The sequence below is a fragment of the Gobio gobio genome (genome assembly GCF_949357685.1).
Source record: "Gobio gobio genome assembly, chromosome: 14".
In the NCBI taxonomy this organism is placed as follows: domain Eukaryota; kingdom Metazoa; phylum Chordata; class Actinopteri; order Cypriniformes; family Gobionidae; genus Gobio; species Gobio gobio.
The window spans coordinates 2,801,049-2,819,775 of NC_137107.1; the positions used below are offsets into that span (position 1 = coordinate 2,801,049).

General features: G+C 40.8%; 1 protein-coding gene across 2 annotated transcripts in view; it reads right to left on the reverse strand.

Annotated features, from left to right (window-relative positions):
* The window catches only part of jade2 (jade family PHD finger 2), an 87,184-nt gene that overhangs the window by 51,005 nt on the left and 17,452 nt on the right, over window positions 1-18,727 (reverse strand). For both annotated transcript variants that reach the window (XM_079834206.1, XM_079834205.1), the window contains exons 2-4: window positions 16,776-16,839; window positions 14,269-14,348; window positions 11,935-12,092 (exon numbers count right to left, since the gene is read on the reverse strand). In XM_079834206.1, coding sequence (XP_079690332.1) covers window positions 11,935-12,092; window positions 14,269-14,348; window positions 16,776-16,839 — 302 coding nt within the window. The remainder of the gene's footprint in view (window positions 1-11,934; window positions 12,093-14,268; window positions 14,349-16,775; window positions 16,840-18,727) is intronic.

The following is an 18,727-nucleotide window of genomic DNA, read 5'->3' on the forward strand; positions in this document are numbered from 1 at the left end:
TTGAGTGGTGTCTTCAGAATCTATCCTGCCCTACAGCACTTACACATGCCATTTCAATAACACTGTGCTGTCGCAACCCACAGCCAGGCTTGTGACGCATTCAGAAGCCCAAATTACAGTTCGTCAGTGAACGTTTTCTTACATGACCATTGTGGACAAAGGGACAGCACTCATATCTGCACGGCATTAGAGCAATGAAAACAAAGTCCTAACGTCAGTCTTTTTAGATGTGCTAACTTTATACACAGAGTGTGTTTTCATGCGTCACAGGTGTCACAGCTTGTGGTCGTAAACTTGGCAATTAATCCGTGAATCGCATCCGTTTCGACAGATTAACCCCTTCCCCAACACTCCCATTTTGGTGAGGCATAAATGATTCGACAGATTAACCCCTTCCCCAACACTCGAGGCATAAATGACATACCCAAAAAAAAAGGTTGCTGCTCATAAGACATATAACCAACATATATATAGAAAGCCAACACTTGAGAGCTTACAGTTCAAGACTCAGAATTACTTTTATTAATATAGAGATATATAACCTCAAACATAAAACAAAAATAATGTATTAAAAAATGTGTCGGTGTTGTAGAAACTAGGACTGTCAAAAGATTAATCGCATCCAAAATAAAAGTTTGTGTTTACATAATATATGTGTGTGTACTCTGTTAATTATTATTTATATATAAATACACACACATTCATGTATATATTTAAGAAATATTTGCATGTGTATACATTTATATAATCTATAATATATATAAATATAAATGTTTTATATATAAAAATAATATTTTTTTTCTTAAATATATACATGAATGTGTGTGTATTTATATAAATAATAATTAACAGAGTACACACACATATATTATGTAAACACAAACTTTTATTTTGGATGCGATTAATCGCGATTAATCTTTTGACAGCCCTAGTAGAAACACAATGAAGCTGGTCTGCTCTTGCTTCATTTCAAATCTGAGGATATTAGCTCTAAAATTATGAATTTTACTAAACATTTTCTAGTACCATGTGATGTGAGTTTTTAGAGAAGGCTGATAAGATGCTAATCAAATATGTCTGAATAACACTCATTTACAGTCTATTGTCTAATGTCTGGTGAGGAGAACTGCTCCATTCATGTTTCTATTGTTCCCTCTCGACAAACTCTCAGCCGGAGTGAGATTTAATCTTTATTATTCTTTTCTGGTTATTCTTTTGTTTGTGTTCAGCCATTATTAGCCTTTATTCTGGCATTACATGGCTTCTACACCACATTCATCCCACTATACGTTAACCCACCTATTATCTGAAGTCTCTCTAGAAACAAGTATTCTTAGGACCTTATGTGAATTATTTTAACAAATTTGATATGAAATAGAATAGCTCATGGCTCAACAGGTGCATCAGAGCTATTTAAAAGATTAATATTGTATTTTTACACAACCATAGAGTGTTTTTCTTAACATCTGATTGCGATATAATGTGGATTTTAGTCATTAAATGTTGAAATATGTTATATTTAGCATTTTATATGGAGCTAATCGCTACACCTCAGGGCTCCAGACTAACTTTTGTTCACTAGGAGCACACTGTAAATCAACATGCTAACCAAATCTACTAATTTCCACTGAATTACTAATAAATACTTTGATAATACAGGGCTCCAGAATAACATTTGAGAGCAGTGGCACCAGCTGGAGGAACATTTATCATAAGGTTAATTTAATCATAAAATTACTATTGTTTTGTTAATAAGTGCAGTTACTAATAATAGTACATGTTTGTGTATTGGAAATTTAACAGTGAAGCGCTGAGCTTGAATTGTTATGCTGAAAAAATTAACTTTTATTAACAACAGTAATGTGCAAAAACCTAAAATTGTAATTTTCCGCTCTTATTAAATGTACTATTGTTCTTCTATAGTATCACACTGAACTAAAAGGAGCACTCTTTACTTGTTTTCTGTGTGATCCAGTCACAATTTGAAGAAAAGTTTTAGTTTTTCATGAGACTTTGTGACTTTCTCCATATATTAAGGAGTGGAAATGTCTAATAAGTCAAATAAGTGCTCCTATGCCGCCACCTACTGGTTATAGTGTTTTGTTTTGTTTTTGCCATAAAGTGGCCAGCACCTTCACACTTTTAGTTTTACAAATCATAACACTAAAAATAATATTATAATTGGATAATATTTAGAGCTTTGAAGTGCTGGAAAAAGTGTGAAACACTTGAAAAGTGCTTGAATTTCACTCTCAAACGGTTTTACGAACCCTGAGATGAATAATGTAAAAAAAGAAAAAACATTTGACCATTTCTTCCACAATACCATGGGGTGTTCCTACATTAAATCCATGGAGAATGTTTATGATTTGTGGACTGAAATGAATGTTTGAGATGTTTCTCCTGGTCTCTGCGTCAGCTCTGATCTGAGATCTGAGAGCTTCCTCTAGATCTCGCAGTAGCGATGTTATTAATACTGAGGTGAACTCAAGCGCGTTCTCGCTGGATCTCCAGCGCTGTTTAATAACGGTGTGGCATGATCGATATCGGCCCGTGTGTGAGCTTGTGCTGCGATGTCTATTGCTCCGAGCTAGGGCTGCACAATATATCGAAATTATCGAAATATCGCAAATGTACATATCGCAATGGCACGCAATATCTGAATGGTTTTAATAGGCTACTTCAACATTGTGAAAAGTGTACGCTTTAGGTCGACACATATAGCCGAGAATAGACTGAGCACACGACTGTTACTTATGTGACTTGCTTGACGTTAAAAAGAGTTATTAAACGCAACAACTTGCGGAAAACAACTCCTTGCAGTCTCGCGCTGTCTGACACACACACCGAAACGTGCGCAAAAGCTGTCATGAAAGCGTGTGATCCCTTCAGTTCTGTTTTGTGTCTTGTTACGCACTCGAACTGTCAAACACACACACAGTTACGTCAAAATCTCGATGAGTATTCATGTAAACACAGTGACAATATCAACAATATGAACAAGGATAAATTAAAATAACAGAAATAATCATCCACCCCAGTTCAGGTGTCTTTGTGTACCTGGATGTTCTTGATGTTAAGTTTTAGGTTGATATAACTATATATTACCAAGTCAAGCAAAGAGTTTTTGGTATTTAAATATTGGCATTACATTTTTTGTTTGTTTACATTGATGTTAAAATGATATTGTCAGATTTGTGACGTACATTTTTGCTAAAACACTGCTGGTCACTTTCAGAAGTTGTAGCGATGCCAGGACTCTGAACCGGTTCAAGGAACGAAAACGAAAACCGGAAACGAACGAAATTTTAAGAGGAACAAAAACGGAAACGAAATCAAAATCAATTTGAATCGTTCTGAACAGAAACGTTAATTTGAAATGACCATTAACCGGTTAATAACGTTATTTTATCGTTCTCTTTAATATTTTAATTTGGCAGTGACCAATAATGAATAGAGTAGTTCAGCATGTGGCGTTAACGGATCAAGCGTGAGTGAAATGCCCGCGCACCATCATCTATGAATCTACCGTCAGTGTGAGCGCGCATTTACATGCCTCAAGTACATTTCTTTCCCCACTGAGGTCTACAATGAAAGCGCAGGTATTGGAGGACATTATTTTCGAACGTTTAAATAAGCAGTACAGACTTTAAGCTCAAATAGTCTGATTTAGGCTAGTTTGTGGATTCCGTTTAAGCCTATCCAAGTAGGCTATAGCATCTATCAAACATTTGTCCTATAGTCTTTCAGATTGCCAATACAGCACAGCTCAATGTTTTCTATATAGACGGTTGATGCTTCTTATTAAATGGTGTGTTATGCATTAAATGATCAAGCTTTATTAGCTGACTGAATTTGATTATGTGATGCAAGGACGTGTTGCGCAGTGTTTGCTTTGAAATTACCAGTTGACAGTGCATTAAAAGAGCAATGGTTATCCAGTTTATTTATTCTTTATTCATGCAATTTTTAAAACAAGTCGTGTTGAAAAAAAGTTATGTACAAAGAATGTTATCACTCTTCTGAAAATAATTAGGCATAAGAGCCACTTTGGATTGTCTAACGCTCCATTAAAACAGGTCCGCTATGCTTTGTAATTAATGCATGCATTTCTGTTGTGGTTTTAAAAATGTTATGAAATAAATATTCAAGTTTAATTACCATGTTATATTATTATTGAGTGAAAATAAGTCTATTTATATATATTTGTTTAAAGTATAGGCTAAATTAAAATAACGTTATTAACCAGTATTTTCTCATATCAAACCGTTTTCGGAACAGTAAATGTTTATTGAGGAACGCAAAAACGGAAACGCTATAATATCGATTCTGCTCGGAGTGAACCCATTGATATTTTTTTTCGTTTTTAAGCCCTGAGCGATGCTTTCTTTTCCCAGAAAGAATGTGAAACACATAAATGGTATCATTCTCAGTTTTTAAATATTTTTTTAAATATAATTTAAATAGATTTTACACACTTAAACCAATATCGTATCGCATATCGAATATCGCATTCTTTAACAAGGATATCGCATTTTTCTTCAATATCGCACAACCCTACTCCGAGCTGATTAACGGTCAAACGAGTAGCTCGGTTCCGTTCCGCTTTCATTTCGTTTGCCGTCCGATGTTTCTCATATGTAACAGAAATGGCAGCTCTTATCAGTTGGGCATCGCAGGAAAACAAATTCAGTCGCACCAGCAGGAAAACAGGTCGCAAAATGCCACCATTTAGTCGCAATCTGGAGCCCTGCACCTGCTTAGCATTTATAATGTAAACATCTATTATTGATATGAAAATACCTCAAAATACAAACTATATTCTACTGTATTCGTGTGTTTATTAGCTTCTTGTTTCACGTGTAGAAACGTTTCTTTGGGTTTGTTTTTCACGGAGCTCAGAGCGAGGAAGTGTACAGGACAGAGTCATCAAGAAGGGCAGGAATTATGGACACGTTGACTAACGCAAGATGATTGACATCTGTAGGCGAATCAGTCATAAACTGAAGCAAAACCAGGAACAGGAGAGAACTCGCTCTGAACGCTCTCTCAGATCGCAAAAAGGCCCTTTCACACCGGACGCGTAACGAAAAAGCGAAGCGGAAAAAGCGAATATTTCGTGTGCGAATAGTTCGCGTCAAAACCATTCACATCAGCCGCGACGCGAGTTTGCGACGTTTCAGAGCTCCAACATTCCCAAACATTCGCGGCGACAGCTGAGAAACACGGACACGTAATCATTCAGTGGAGACGAGCTTTTAATTTTCTTTAAAAGACAGAGAAGAAGGTTTTGGGTGCAGCCAGTCTTAAAGAACAGAGTCCGAAGGGGAGGAAGCGAATCTACAGGAGCTAAAGCTTCATCATGGCCGGTTCCGAACTTACTTTCAAATGTCCGTGGGACAATTTGAGGAGCTCCTCCAGACAGAGACGGTAGCAGCGCATCTGACGACACACACACACACACACACACACACACACACACACACACACACACACACACACACACACACACACACACACACACACACACACACACACACACACACACACACACACACACACACACACACACACACACACACACACACACACACACACACACACACACACACACTTCAGGAACGGCTCGATCCGGAGCTGCTGTGTTTCCAGTTGAGTCACAATGTAAACATTTAATTGCCACAGTCGTACTGACGGAAACACATTCACTTTCTATAGTCGCGGACGCAATTAGATAAAAAAAAAAACAATGTATTGATTATAATATCTGTAGCCTAGTGGGCAAACACAGCTGCATCTGTACAGCTGTAAACACAACTACAGCTGTAATCTCGTGAGAAATGCGACACCTGTTAAAGGTTAATGTTGATTGAATGGCTAGTGACATCAACTGGACATTTCGTGACCTTTGTTTCCTTGTGTGTGATTGGTTTAAGCCTTTTCTGTCGCTGCGAGTGTTAAAAAAAAATCTACATCGAAACGGAAAAAATAAACATTGTTTTATCGCCACAGCACATTCGCGTTCGATGTGAAAGCTCTCATTACACAAACAGCTGATCAGCGCGAATTATTCGCGCGTCAAAATCACGTCCAGTGTGAAAGGACCTTAATTCAGTGGGAAATTAATAGAAATGGTATTCTGTGAGACTAAATATTTTGCAAACGTGAGAATAAATCTGTATTTCACCAAATATGTGCACTTTTGTACAAAGAGCCCTAATGGATGCCGTCTTGTGCATTTATGTGAACAAATAAACCAGAGCAGACGTGAGAGAACTGAATTATTCTTTTCAAAATATCCAATTTTGCACTCCTGACATTAATGAATGTCACTGCAACCTAGTTTTATTAGGGATGCACCGATGTATCGGCCGCCGATATTTATCGTCCGATTTTTGATCAATGTACAACCATCGGCTATATCATGAGAGGCTGATATAACACACTGATGTTTATTAATGAACTGTGTGAAGGCCCTGAGCTGTGTAACGTCTGCTGCATAATCCAAGATTATATGTAATATTCCTGTGTCTGTGTTTTAATGTTTATCAAACAACAAAAGACCAACAAACAAAAATAAATAATCGCTCACTACTCTTGACTAAACTTTCATAAGGATTGATTTCCACGATGCAAATGAATGAAGACACGCGGCTTTATTTAGCCTCACACACACACACACACACACACACACACACTGAAACTCGCAGTGTTTTTCAGCCTCTGCCACCTCAATATGAGACACGAATGCATCTCCAGTCACTTCATGAGCATTTTACCGTTTTATTCGACAAAATCTATTGTCATATCAAAACACACACACACAGGAACTCGAAGGTCTTCACGGCAACCCGTCAAAATAAAAGCTCAGTACTTTGTAAGTAATTGTGACAGGATTAATGTTGTACAGAAGAGCCATGTCTCAATGTAACAATAATATATGCATTTAACTTATACAGTGAAGAATATGCAGTGTTATTTAACATTAAACCTGCTTAAAAAGCACTGTTTATTTCATATTTTCTGTTGTGGGAAAGTGTGTGTGTGTGTGTGTGTGCGTGCGTGCGTGCGTGCGTGCGTGCGTGTGTATATATATATATGTGTGTATGTATGTATGTATGTTGGCCTGCTGAATGTTAAAAGGATCCAGTGTATGTTCATTAGAAATTATTTGATAATGCAGCATAACTATGAGTTAATGTAATGTTTTTTTTTACTTTAAAAACACTATTTTAAATGACAAAATTTCAAATAAGAGGGCAAGTGACAAATATCGGTATCGGTAAATAATTGTTTGTTAAAATCGGTATCGGTCCCAAAAAAAATCACATCAGTGCATCCCTAAGTTTGATCATAAACAGTGGTCAAATATCTTCGTAATCAAGTAAGAGTGAGATGTTTTAACCAGCAGTGAATGTTGAACATCAGTTAGGGTTAGGGTTAGGGTTAGGTCGGCCATCTTGGAGTGTAAAGGGTTTAACTACGATCTGTTATTCCCCTATTCTGCTTTAAAAGGGCCGCTATATTCAAGTCATTATACTATAAAAATGTCCAAAAGCTGCCAAAATGACTTGTTTCCTACTTCCTCGTCCATCTCACAGCACACACTTCATCTCTTACTGGTGAGTGTGGTGTTTGAGGCTTCATCTCTTACTGGTGAGTGTGGTGTTTGAGGCTTCATCTCTTACTGGTGAGTGTGGTGTTTGAGGCTTCATCTCTTACTGGTGAGTGTGGTGTTTGAGGCTTCATCTCTTACTGGTGAGTGTGGTGTTTGAGGCCTCATCTCTTACTGGTGAGAGTGGTGTTTGAGGCTTCATCTCTTACTGGTGAGTGTGGTGTTTGAGGCTTCATCTCTTACTGGTGAGTGTGGTGTTTGAGGCTTCATCTCTTACTGGTGAGTGTGGTGTTTGAGGCCTCATCTCTTACTGGTGAGTGTGGTGTTTGAGGCTTCATCTCTTACTGGTGAGTGTGGTGTTTGAGGCCTCATCTCTTACTGGTGAGTGTGGTGTTTGAGGCTTCATCTCTTACTGGTGAGTGTGGTGTTTGAGGCCTCATCTCTTACTGGTGAGAGTGGTGTTTGAGGCCTCATCTCTTACTGGTGAGTGTGGTGTTTGAGGCTTCATCTCTTACTGGTGAGAGTGGTGTTTGAGGCTTCATCTCTTACTGGTGAGTGTGGTGTTTGAGGCTTCATCTCTTACTGGTGAGTGTGGTGTTTGAGGCTTCATCTCTTACTGGTGAGAGTGGTGTTTGAGGCCTCATCTCTTACTGGTGAGTGTGGTGTTTGAGGCTTCATCTCTTACTGGTGAGTGTGGTGTTTGAGGCCTCATCTCTTACTGGTGAGTGTGGTGTTTGAGGCTTCATCTCTTACTGGTGAGTGTGGTGTTTGAGGCCTCATCTCTTACTGGTGAGTGTGGTGTTTGAGGCTTCATCTCTTACTGGTGAGTGTGGTGTTTGAGGCCTCATCTCTTACTGGTGAGTGTGGTGTTTGAGGCTTCATCTCTTACTGGTGAGTGTGGTGTTTGAGGCCTCATCTCTTACTGGTGAGAGTGGTGTTTGAGGCCTCATCTCTTACTGGTGAGTGTGGTGTTTGAGGCTTCATCTCTTACTGGTGAGTGTGGTGTTTGAGGCTTCATCTCTTACTGGTGAGAGTGGTGTTTGAGGCTTCATCTCTTACTGGTGAGTGTGGTGTTTGAGGCTTCATCTCTTACTGGTGAGTGTGGTGTTTGAGGCTTCATCTCTTACTGGTGAGAGTGGTGTTTGAGGCCTCATCTCTTACTGGTGAGTGTGGTGTTTGAGGCTTCATCTCTTACTGGTGAGTGTGGTGTTTGAGGCTTCATCTCTTACTGGTGAGTGTGGTGTTTGAGGCTTCATCTCTTACTGGTGAGTGTGGTGTTTGAGGCTTCATCTCTTACTGGTGAGTGTGGTGTTTGAGGCCTCATCTCTTACTGGTGAGTGTGGTGTTTGAGGCTTCATCTCTTACTGGTGAGTGTGGTGTTTGAGGCTTCATCTCTTACTGGTGAGAGTGGTGTTTGAGGCCTCATCTCTTACTGGTGAGTGTGGTGTTTGAGGCTTCATCTCTTACTGGTGAGTGTGGTGTTTGAGGCTTCATCTCTTACTGGTGAGTGTGGTGTTTGAGGCTTCATCTCTTACTGGTGAGTGTGGTGTTTGAGGCTTCATCTCTTACTGGTGAGTGTGGTGTTTGAGGCTTCATCTCTTACTGGTGAGTGTGGTGTTTGAGGCTTCATCTCTTACTGGTGATTGTGGTGTTTGAGGCTTCATCTCTTACTGGTGAGTGTGGTGTTTGAGGCTTCATCTCTTACTAGTGAGTGTGGTGTTTGAGGCTTCATCTCTTACTGGTGAGTGTGGTGTTTGAGGCTTCATCTCTTACTGGTGAGAGTGGTGTTTGAGGCTTCATCTCTTACTGGTGAGTGTGGTGTTTGAGGCTTCATCTCTTACTGGTGAGAGTGGTGTTTGAGGCCTCATCTCTTACTGGTGAGAGTGGTGTTTGAGGCCTCATCTCTTACTGGTGAGTGTGGTGTTTGAGGCTTCATCTCTTACTGGTGAGTGTGGTGTTTGAGGCTTCATCTCTTACTGGTGAGTGTGGTGTTTGAGGCTTCATCTCTTACTGGTGAGTGTGGTGTTTGAGGCTTCATCTCTTACTGGTGAGTGTGGTGTTTGAGGCTTCATCTCTTACTGGTGAGTGTGGTGTTTGAGGCTTCATCTCTTACTGGTGAGTGTGGTGTTTGAGGCTTCATCTCTTACTGGTGAGTGTGGTGTTTGAGGCTTCATCTCTTACTGGTGAGTGTGGTGTTTGAGGCTTCATCTCTTACTGGTGAGAGTGGTGTTTGAGGCTTCATCTCTTACTGGTGAGTGTGGTGTTTGAGGCTTCATCTCTTACTGGTGAGTGTGGTGTTTGAGGCTTCATCTCTTACTGGTGAGTGTGGTGTTTGAGGCCTCATCTCTTACTGGTGAGTGTGGTGTTTGAGGCTTCATCTCTTACTGGTGAGTGTGGTGTTTGAGGCCTCATCTCTTCCTGGTGAGTGTGGTGTTTGAGGCTTCATCTCTTACTGGTGAGTGTGGTGTTTGAGGCCTCATCTCTTCCTGGTGAGTGTGGTGTTTGAGGCTTCATCTCTTACTGGTGAGTGTGGTGTTTGAGGCTTCATCTCTTACTGGTGAGTGTGGTGTTTGAGGCCTCATCTCTTACTGGTGAGAGTGGTGTTTGAGGCCTCATCTCTTACTGGTGAGTGTGGTGTTTGAGGCTTCATCTCTTACTGGTGAGTGTGGTGTTTGAGGCTTCATCTCTTACTGGTGAGAGTGGTGTTTGAGGCTTCATCTCTTACTGGTGAGTGTGGTGTTTGAGGCTTCATCTCTTACTGGTGAGTGTGGTGTTTGAGGCTTCATCTCTTACTGGTGAGTGTGGTGTTTGAGGCTTCATCTCTAACTGGTGAGTGTGGTGTTTGAGGCTTCATCTCTTACTGGTGAGTGTGGTGTTTGAGGCTTCATCTCTTACTGGTGAGTGTGGTGTTTGAGGCTTCATCTCTTACTGGTGAGTGTGGTGTTTGAGGCTTCATCTCTTACTGGTGAGTGTGGTGTTTGAGGCTTCATCTCTTACTGGTGAGTGTGGTGTTTGAGGCTTCATCTCTTACTGGTGAGTGTGGTGTTTGAGGCTTCATCTCTTACTGGTGAGTGTGGTGTTTGAGGCTTCATCTCTTACTGGTGAGTGTGGTGTTTGAGGCTTCATCTCTTACTGGTGAGTGTGGTGTTTGAGGCTTCATCTCTTACTGGTGAGTGTGGTGTTTGAGGCTTCATCTCTTACTGGTGAGTGTGGTGTTTGAGGCCTCATCTCTTACTGGTGAGAGTGGTGTTTGAGGCCTCATCTCTTACTGGTGAGTGTGGTGTTTGAGGCTTCATCTCTTACTGGTGAGTGTGGTGTTTGAGGCTTCATCTCTTACTGGTGAGTGTGGTGTTTGAGGCCTCATCTCTTACTGGTGAGAGTGGTGTTTGAGGCCTCATCTCTTACTGGTGAGTGTGGTGTTTGAGGCTTCATCTCTTACTGGTGAGTGTGGTGTTTGAGGCTTCATCTCTTACTGGTGAGAGTGGTGTTTGAGGCCTCATCTCTTACTGGTGAGTGTGGTGTTTGAGGCCTCATCTCTTACTGGTGAGTGTGGTGTTTGAGGCTTCATCTCTTACTGGTGAGTGTGGTGTTTGAGACTTCATCTCTTACTGGTGAGTGTGGTGTTTGAGGCTTCATCTCTTACTGGTGAGTGTGGTGTTTGAGGCTTCATCTCTTACTGGTGAGTGTGGTGTTTGAGGCTTCATCTCTTACTGGTGAGTGTGGTGTTTGAGGCCTCATCTCTTACTGGTGAGTGTGGTGTTTGAGGCTTCATCTCTTACTGGTGAGAGTGGTGTTTGAGGCCTCATCTCTTACTGGTGAGTGTGGTGTTTGAGGCCTCATCTCTTACTGGTGAGTGTGGTGTTTGAGGCTTCATCTCTTACTGGTGAGTGTGGTGTTTGAGGCTTCATCTCTTACTGGTGAGTGTGGTGTTTGAGGCTTCATCTCTTACTGGTGAGTGTGGTGTTTGAGGCTTCATCTCTTACTGGTGAGTGTGGTGTTTGAGGCTTCATCTCTTACTGGTGAGTGTGGTGTTTGAGGCTTCATCTCTTACTGGTGAGTGTGGTGTTTGAGGCTTCATCTCTTACTGGTGAGTGTGGTGTTTGAGGCTTCATCTCTTACTGGTGAGTGTAGTGTTTGAGGCCTTCTCCAGTTGCTCACTTCACTTAAATAATGCTTCCTCACTGCATTTCCTCTTGGGAAGCGCATTAGAGCCTGTGTGTGTGTGTGTGTGTGTGTGTGTGTGTGTGTGTGTGTGTGTGTGTGTGTGTGTGTGTGTGTGTGTGTGTGTGTGTGTGTGTGTGTGTGGTGCTGATCCTCACCTGACCACAGGCTCAGGAATGGCTTCCACATTGGCTGGCACCTGCACACCCTTCTCCCATTCCTGCCTCCAGGGGTCGGACAGGAAATAAAACTCCTCTGGGCTCAGTTGTGCTGAATCAGGCAACTTCATGGCTGTAATGAAATCGGTGCGAAACACCTGAAAGAACATAACATTGGCAACATTACACCAGGAGGATTTCTTCTGACTATTTCCATCCATCTCATAGCAACCACCCAGAACACCATAGCTACCACAAAAATGTCCTAGCAACCACCCTAGCAACCACCTGAGTACCCTAGTAACCACGTAGCAATACCTTAGTAACCACCCTGAGTACCCTAGCAACCACATAGCAAGACCCTAGCAACCATATAGCAACCACCCCAAGTACCTTAGCAACTGCATAGCAACCACCCTTGCAACCACCTGAGTACCCTAGCAACTGCATAGCAACCACCCCAAGTACCTTAGCAACTGCATAGCAACCACATAGCAACCCCCCTAGCACCCTAGCAACCACAGCAAGACCTTAGCAACCACCTGAGTACCCTAGCAACCACATAGCAAGACCTTAGCAACCACCTGAGTACCCTAGTAACCACATAGCAAGACCTTAGCAACCACCTGAGTACCCTAGCAACCACATAGCAAGACCTTAGCAATCACCCCAAGTACCCTAGCAACCGAATAGCAACCACCTGAGTACCCTAGCAACTGCATAGCCAAACACCCCAAGTACCTTAGCAACTGCATAGCAACCACATATCAACCACCCTAGCAACCACAGCAAGACCTTAGCAACCACCTGAGTACCCTAGCAACCACATTGCAAGACCTTAGCAACCACCCTGAGTACCCTAGCAACTGCATAGCAACCACCCCAAGTACCTTAGCAACTGCATAGCAACCGCATAGCAACCACAGCAAGACCTTAGCAGCCACCTGAATACCCTAGCAACCACATGGCAAGACCTTAGCAATCACCCAGAGTACCCTAGCAACCGCATAGCAACCACCTGAGTACCCTAGCAACTGCATAGCAATCACCCCAAGTACCTTAGCAACTGCATAGCAACCACCCTAGCAACCACATAGCAAGACCTTAGCAACCACCTGAGTACCCTAGCAACCGCATGGCAACCACCTTAGCAACCACCTGAGTACCCAAGCAACCACATAGCAAAACCTTAGCAATCACACCGAGTACCCTAGCAACTGCATAGCAACCACCCCAAGTACCTTAGCAACTGCATAGCAACCACCCTAGCAACCACATAGCAAGACCTTAGCAACCACCTGAGTACCCTCGCAACCGCATGGCAACCACCCTAGCAACCACCTGAGTACCCTAGCAACCACATAGCAAAACCTTAGCAATCACCCCGAGTACCCTAGCAACTGCATAGCAACCACCTGAGTACCCTAGCAACTGCATAGCAACCACCTGAGTACCCTAGCAACTGCATAGCAACCACCTGAGTACCCTAGCAACCACATAGCAAAACCTTAGCAATCACCCCGAGTACCCTAGCAACTGCATAGCAACCACCTGAGTACCCTAGCAACCGCTTAGCAACACCATGGCAACCACACCAAGTACCCTAGCAACCACATTACAAGACCTATCTAACTATTTCTATCTATCTATCTATCTATCTATCTATCTATCTATCTATCTATCTATCTATCTATCTATCTATCTATCTATCTATCTATCTATCTATCTATCTATCTATCTAATCTATCTATCTATCTATCTATCTATCTATCTATCTAAACTACTAACTACTAACTAAAAGTCAAACTATTTCAAACTTTCTGGTCTAGCCTTTTCAAGCCAAACTTTTTTTGTCGACAAACTTTTTTATCCAGTTTATATTATCATCCTATCATCCAGCTCTAAACTTTTGAATGTGGACAATTTAATGTTCAAACATTTACATCAAAAAACTTAATGCAAATAAAATGACTTGACTTTTAATTACTACAACATATCTTCACATCAGTTTGGCTTAATTAATCAAAATGGACGACACTTGTTTTTTTTTGTGGAATATTGCAGTGTTTATTCTGATTTATCGCTGCACATCATGATTGTGTTAATAATCAGAATAACGTCATCTCTTCTCTGATGATGAGGGCGGGGCCACCTGTCACTCACATGAGATCCACCAATAGCAAACCGCAATCATCCAATCAGTCCCCCACAGACACACTCAAGCCCCGCCTACATTTGTTCTTGTTTGAGAAGCGATTCACTCGATATCCGGCACAATAGAGGAGAGAAAAGACCAGGGAAACTTCCCTTTAACTTTAAACTGGTATTTCTCACCTCAGATGGTTTCTTCGGCTCATGGCGTACCCATGTGCTACTGGTCCCAGTGTTCTTTGAAGACCAGGTGGTCACATGACCTGCAAGAGATTAAAGCGTCACACCTGAACTTCCAGAGAACTCCCTCATCATTTACTCGCCCTCGTGTTGTGATCGTCTTTTTGGTCTGGCACTGATATGACAGTATCTCATAATTTCTACTTTTTTATTAATTATAACACGTCAATTTAAACTTTTTTAATAATTTTGGCCTTTTTTTCTAATAATGTTTTACTTTTTATCATAATTATGAGAGTTTTTCATAATTTTTAACTTTTGATTTCATAATTATAACGTCAATTAATTTTATTTCATAATTTTGGTTTTATTTCATAATTTGAACGTTTTCTTTTTTCACATAGCATCTCATAAATGACTTAGTATATCATAATTTTGACTTTTTATCTCATAATTACATATTTATTTATTACTCATAGTTATCAATTTTGTCGTCATAAATTGATCTAATAATTTCTACTTTTTTATTAATTATAACACGTCAATTTAAACTTGTTTAATAATTTTGGCCTTTTTTTCTAATAATGTTTTACTTTTTATCATAATTATGAGAGTTTTTCATAATTTTTAACTTTTGATTTCATAATTATAACGTCAATTAATTTTATTTCATAATTTTGGTTTTATTTCATAATTTGAACGTTTTCTTTTTTCACATAGCATCTCATAAATGACTTAGTATATCATAATTTTGACTTTTTATCTCATAATTACATATTTATTTATTACTCATAGTTATCAATTTTGTCGTCATAAATTGATCTAATAATTTCTACTTTTTTATTAATTATAACATGTCAATTTCAGCTTTTGGTAACACTTTACAATAATGTTGTATTAGTTAACATTAGTTAATGTATTAACTATCATGAACTAACCATGAGTAGAACATCTGTTACTGTATTTGTTCATCTGTGTTAACGTTAGTTAATATTAACATCACATTTCATTAACTAATGTTAACAAGATTTTAATAATGCATTAGTAAATGTTGAAATAAACACTTAACTAAAATAATAAGGATTGTTTGACATCCAGTGACATCTTTAGTGTTAGTTAGCACAGAATTACACTTGTTGGTTAATTGTTGCATTAACCCTATAAAGCTACTGTATCATATTTAATAGGCACATTTCTACGGCCTCTAAATGATCATGACCAACACTTTGCTGATTTACAGTAATATTTCACCAGGCTTACTTGATGATCCATCAGAAATCATGAGTATGAAATATGATGGTCAGGCTTTGAGGAAGGTTTATTTGTTCATCCATCAATCATCATTGCATTACATGTTTTAATCATAAAACGAAGCATTTAAATATCATCTTACTAAAACATTAGTAGCAGATATTGATATGTATATGCATTTATTGTAAGCATCTGCTATACATCAAAAGTTTGAGCTGTTTATCCTCCATATTCTCACTATATGAGCCATAATACCCAACTAATGCTAACTTTTAAGATTTTTGTCAAAAAGTACAAACAAGTATAAAAGTAGATTAATCTCTGGAACAGTACATTAATCATTCATTATCAAGAATAAACTTTATTCACAGCTGTTTATTAATGTAATAATTAAACTGTATTAAACTGTAATATTATATTCAGGTCGGATGGGTTTTTAACCCCTTAACTGTCACCGATACGTTCGTATCATATATTTGAGTAATTATCATAAATTAGGTATCATTCGAAAGCTTACGAACTCAAAATTCCTCCTGTGAAAACAGTTTTGAAATTGGACGTTGTGTTACCATGGAAACGGTACTCTAAATTCTTCTAGCGGGCTCCTCCCCCTAGTGGGCGGCGCCATGTTTCGTATTACGAAATGTATTTTAACTACTTTATAATCAAAATCTTTTCTAATCTTGACAAGACGCATATCGTCGGAAAGGTCTGAGTCTCAAGGGTCCATATTTGGGGACTGTTTTGTGACGGAAGTGACATTTGGACAGAAATTTACAGGAAAATGCTTTAAAAAAAACAATCAATGGAATGTGAATGACACCCGGTGGCTGTTTTTGGTACAACATCTCATGGGGACTTTAATTTTTGTGATCTCAACTTCAAATTTGGAACACAACTTGATTAGACATATGGTTTTGATTTGATAGTAATTTTAGATTAATTTTTTTTTTGTAAAATATAAAATATTTAGTATAGTATTTTTCATTTACAGTCAATTTAAACTTCCATAACTTTTTCATACTTTCATATTTTGAAATGCTTTCACTTCAGCAATAATCTGCAGAGTGTCTTCTTTAAAACAAGACTAAAATTATGTCTATATTCCAAAGCATTCTTGAATTACAGCCCTTTAAGTTTGGATAGTGCATCTTCATGACTATTCTCAAAAAGAGCGGTGACAGTTAAGAGGTTAAAAAAACCCTCTCAAAAGTAGAAATATAATTCTGCATGTGTTCCCATCTGTGTTTATCACTCACTGTCAGTGGTGTCAGAGTCGTTGCTGCTGGTGGAGTACTTCCTCCTCTTCATCTCACTCTCCATCTGTCAGGAAAGAAGGGATGAACAGTCATCAGAGGCGGAGAAGAGGACAGAAACACATGCAGAAGCCCAGTGTGTGTGTGTGTGTGTGTGTGTGTGTGTGAGAGCACAGCGTGTCTCAGACAGGAGAGGAAACACTTCACTGGCCGTTGGCAGATTTATGTGGCCGTAAAACAGGGCTTTCCTCTCTTCCTGTCGCCGATCATCACTTCACAACTGACTGAAATCACACTATAGAAATATATATAGTAGTGTTAGACCGATATATCGGCCGATATTTTTACGTGTATCGGCCGATATAAGGCTGCTGCGTTCGCCGATATTAGCATTATTTCCAGTCAGGCGTCCACAGGGCAGCTCTCACCGTCTTCAAACTCTCTTTTTTACGCGTATCGGCCGATATTTGCAATTTTTACGTGTATCGGCCGATATAAGGCTGCTGCGTTCGCCGATATTTTTTTCCCCTGCATTATTTCCAGACAGGCGTCCACAGGGCAGCTCTCACCGTCTTCAAACTCTCTCGCTCTCCCTCGCGCATATTAATCAAAATCAGTTGAGAATTGACACGATGGTCAAAGGTGGAAAGACTGAAGTTTCACGAGGAGCATTGGGAGATTTTTCCTGAATGCTTCAATATTTATTTTCACCACTGAACTATTTTTTTTTTCTTGTTCTACCTCACTATTTGTTAAATATTGTTTTTTTAAGTTCATTAAATGTTCCTTTTTTAAATTGTAAATTTTAAATTGTTATCATCGTGATTATTGTGTCATTTTTATGTTGTAAATTGGTGGAGCAAAAGCAAATATCGGCTCAAGAGAATCGGCAGCTCGTATCGGCATCGGCTAAAGCTGATGAAAAAAAAATCAGTATCGGCACTAAAAAATCCATATCGGTCGATCCCTAGTATATAGGGCACACTAGGACGGGCGAGGACGGGACGGGTTCAGCTCTGCGGCACGAGTGTGTGTGTGTGTGTGTGTGTGGAGACCTGGATGTGAACAGGAGAATTCTGGGTGAGAGAGAATAGACTGCAGTCCCCCAGGGAGGGAGGGAGTGTGAGAGAGAGAGAGAGAGAGAGAGAGAGAGAGAGAGAGAGAGAGAGAGAGAGAGAGAGAGAGAGAGAGAGAGATCTTCAGCTGTTCTCCCCTACACAGCCAATGCTGCTATTTATAGGAAGAAGTGAGCAGGAGAAAGAGACGCTCTCACACACACACTCTCACACACACACTCTCACACACACACTCTCACACACACACTCTCACACACACACTCTCACACACACTCACACACACTCACACACACACACACACACTCACACACACACACACTCTCACACACACTCTCACACACACTCTCACACACATCAGGGCATCAAAACCGTCAGTGTTACCGTCACACTCGTACAGCCGTAACTCCGGATCATACGGTCACATGTTAGAGATCGAGACTCACAAACACTAGTGATGCACCGATCATGATTTTACATGGCCGAACAAACTCTCACTATCTGCGCTTGTGCAGTGCCGGAGAGGTCAGCTCGCGCAACTTCAGCGCCTCGCGCAACTTCAGCGCCTCGCGCAACTTCAGCGCCTCGCGCAACTTCAGCGCCTCGCGCAACTTCAGCGCCTCGCGCAACTTCAGCGCCTCGCGCAACTTCAGCGCCTCGCGCAACTTCAGCGCCTCGCGCAACTTCAGCGCCTCGCGCAACTTCAGCGCCTCGCGCAACTTCAGCGCCTCGCGCAACTTCAGCGCCTCGCGCAACTTCAGCGCCTCGCGCAACTTCAGCGCCTCGCGCAACTTCAGCGCCTCGCGCAACTTCAGCGCCTCGCGCAACTTCAGCGCCTCGCGCAACTTCAGCGCCTCGCGCAACTTCAGCGCCTCGCGCAAC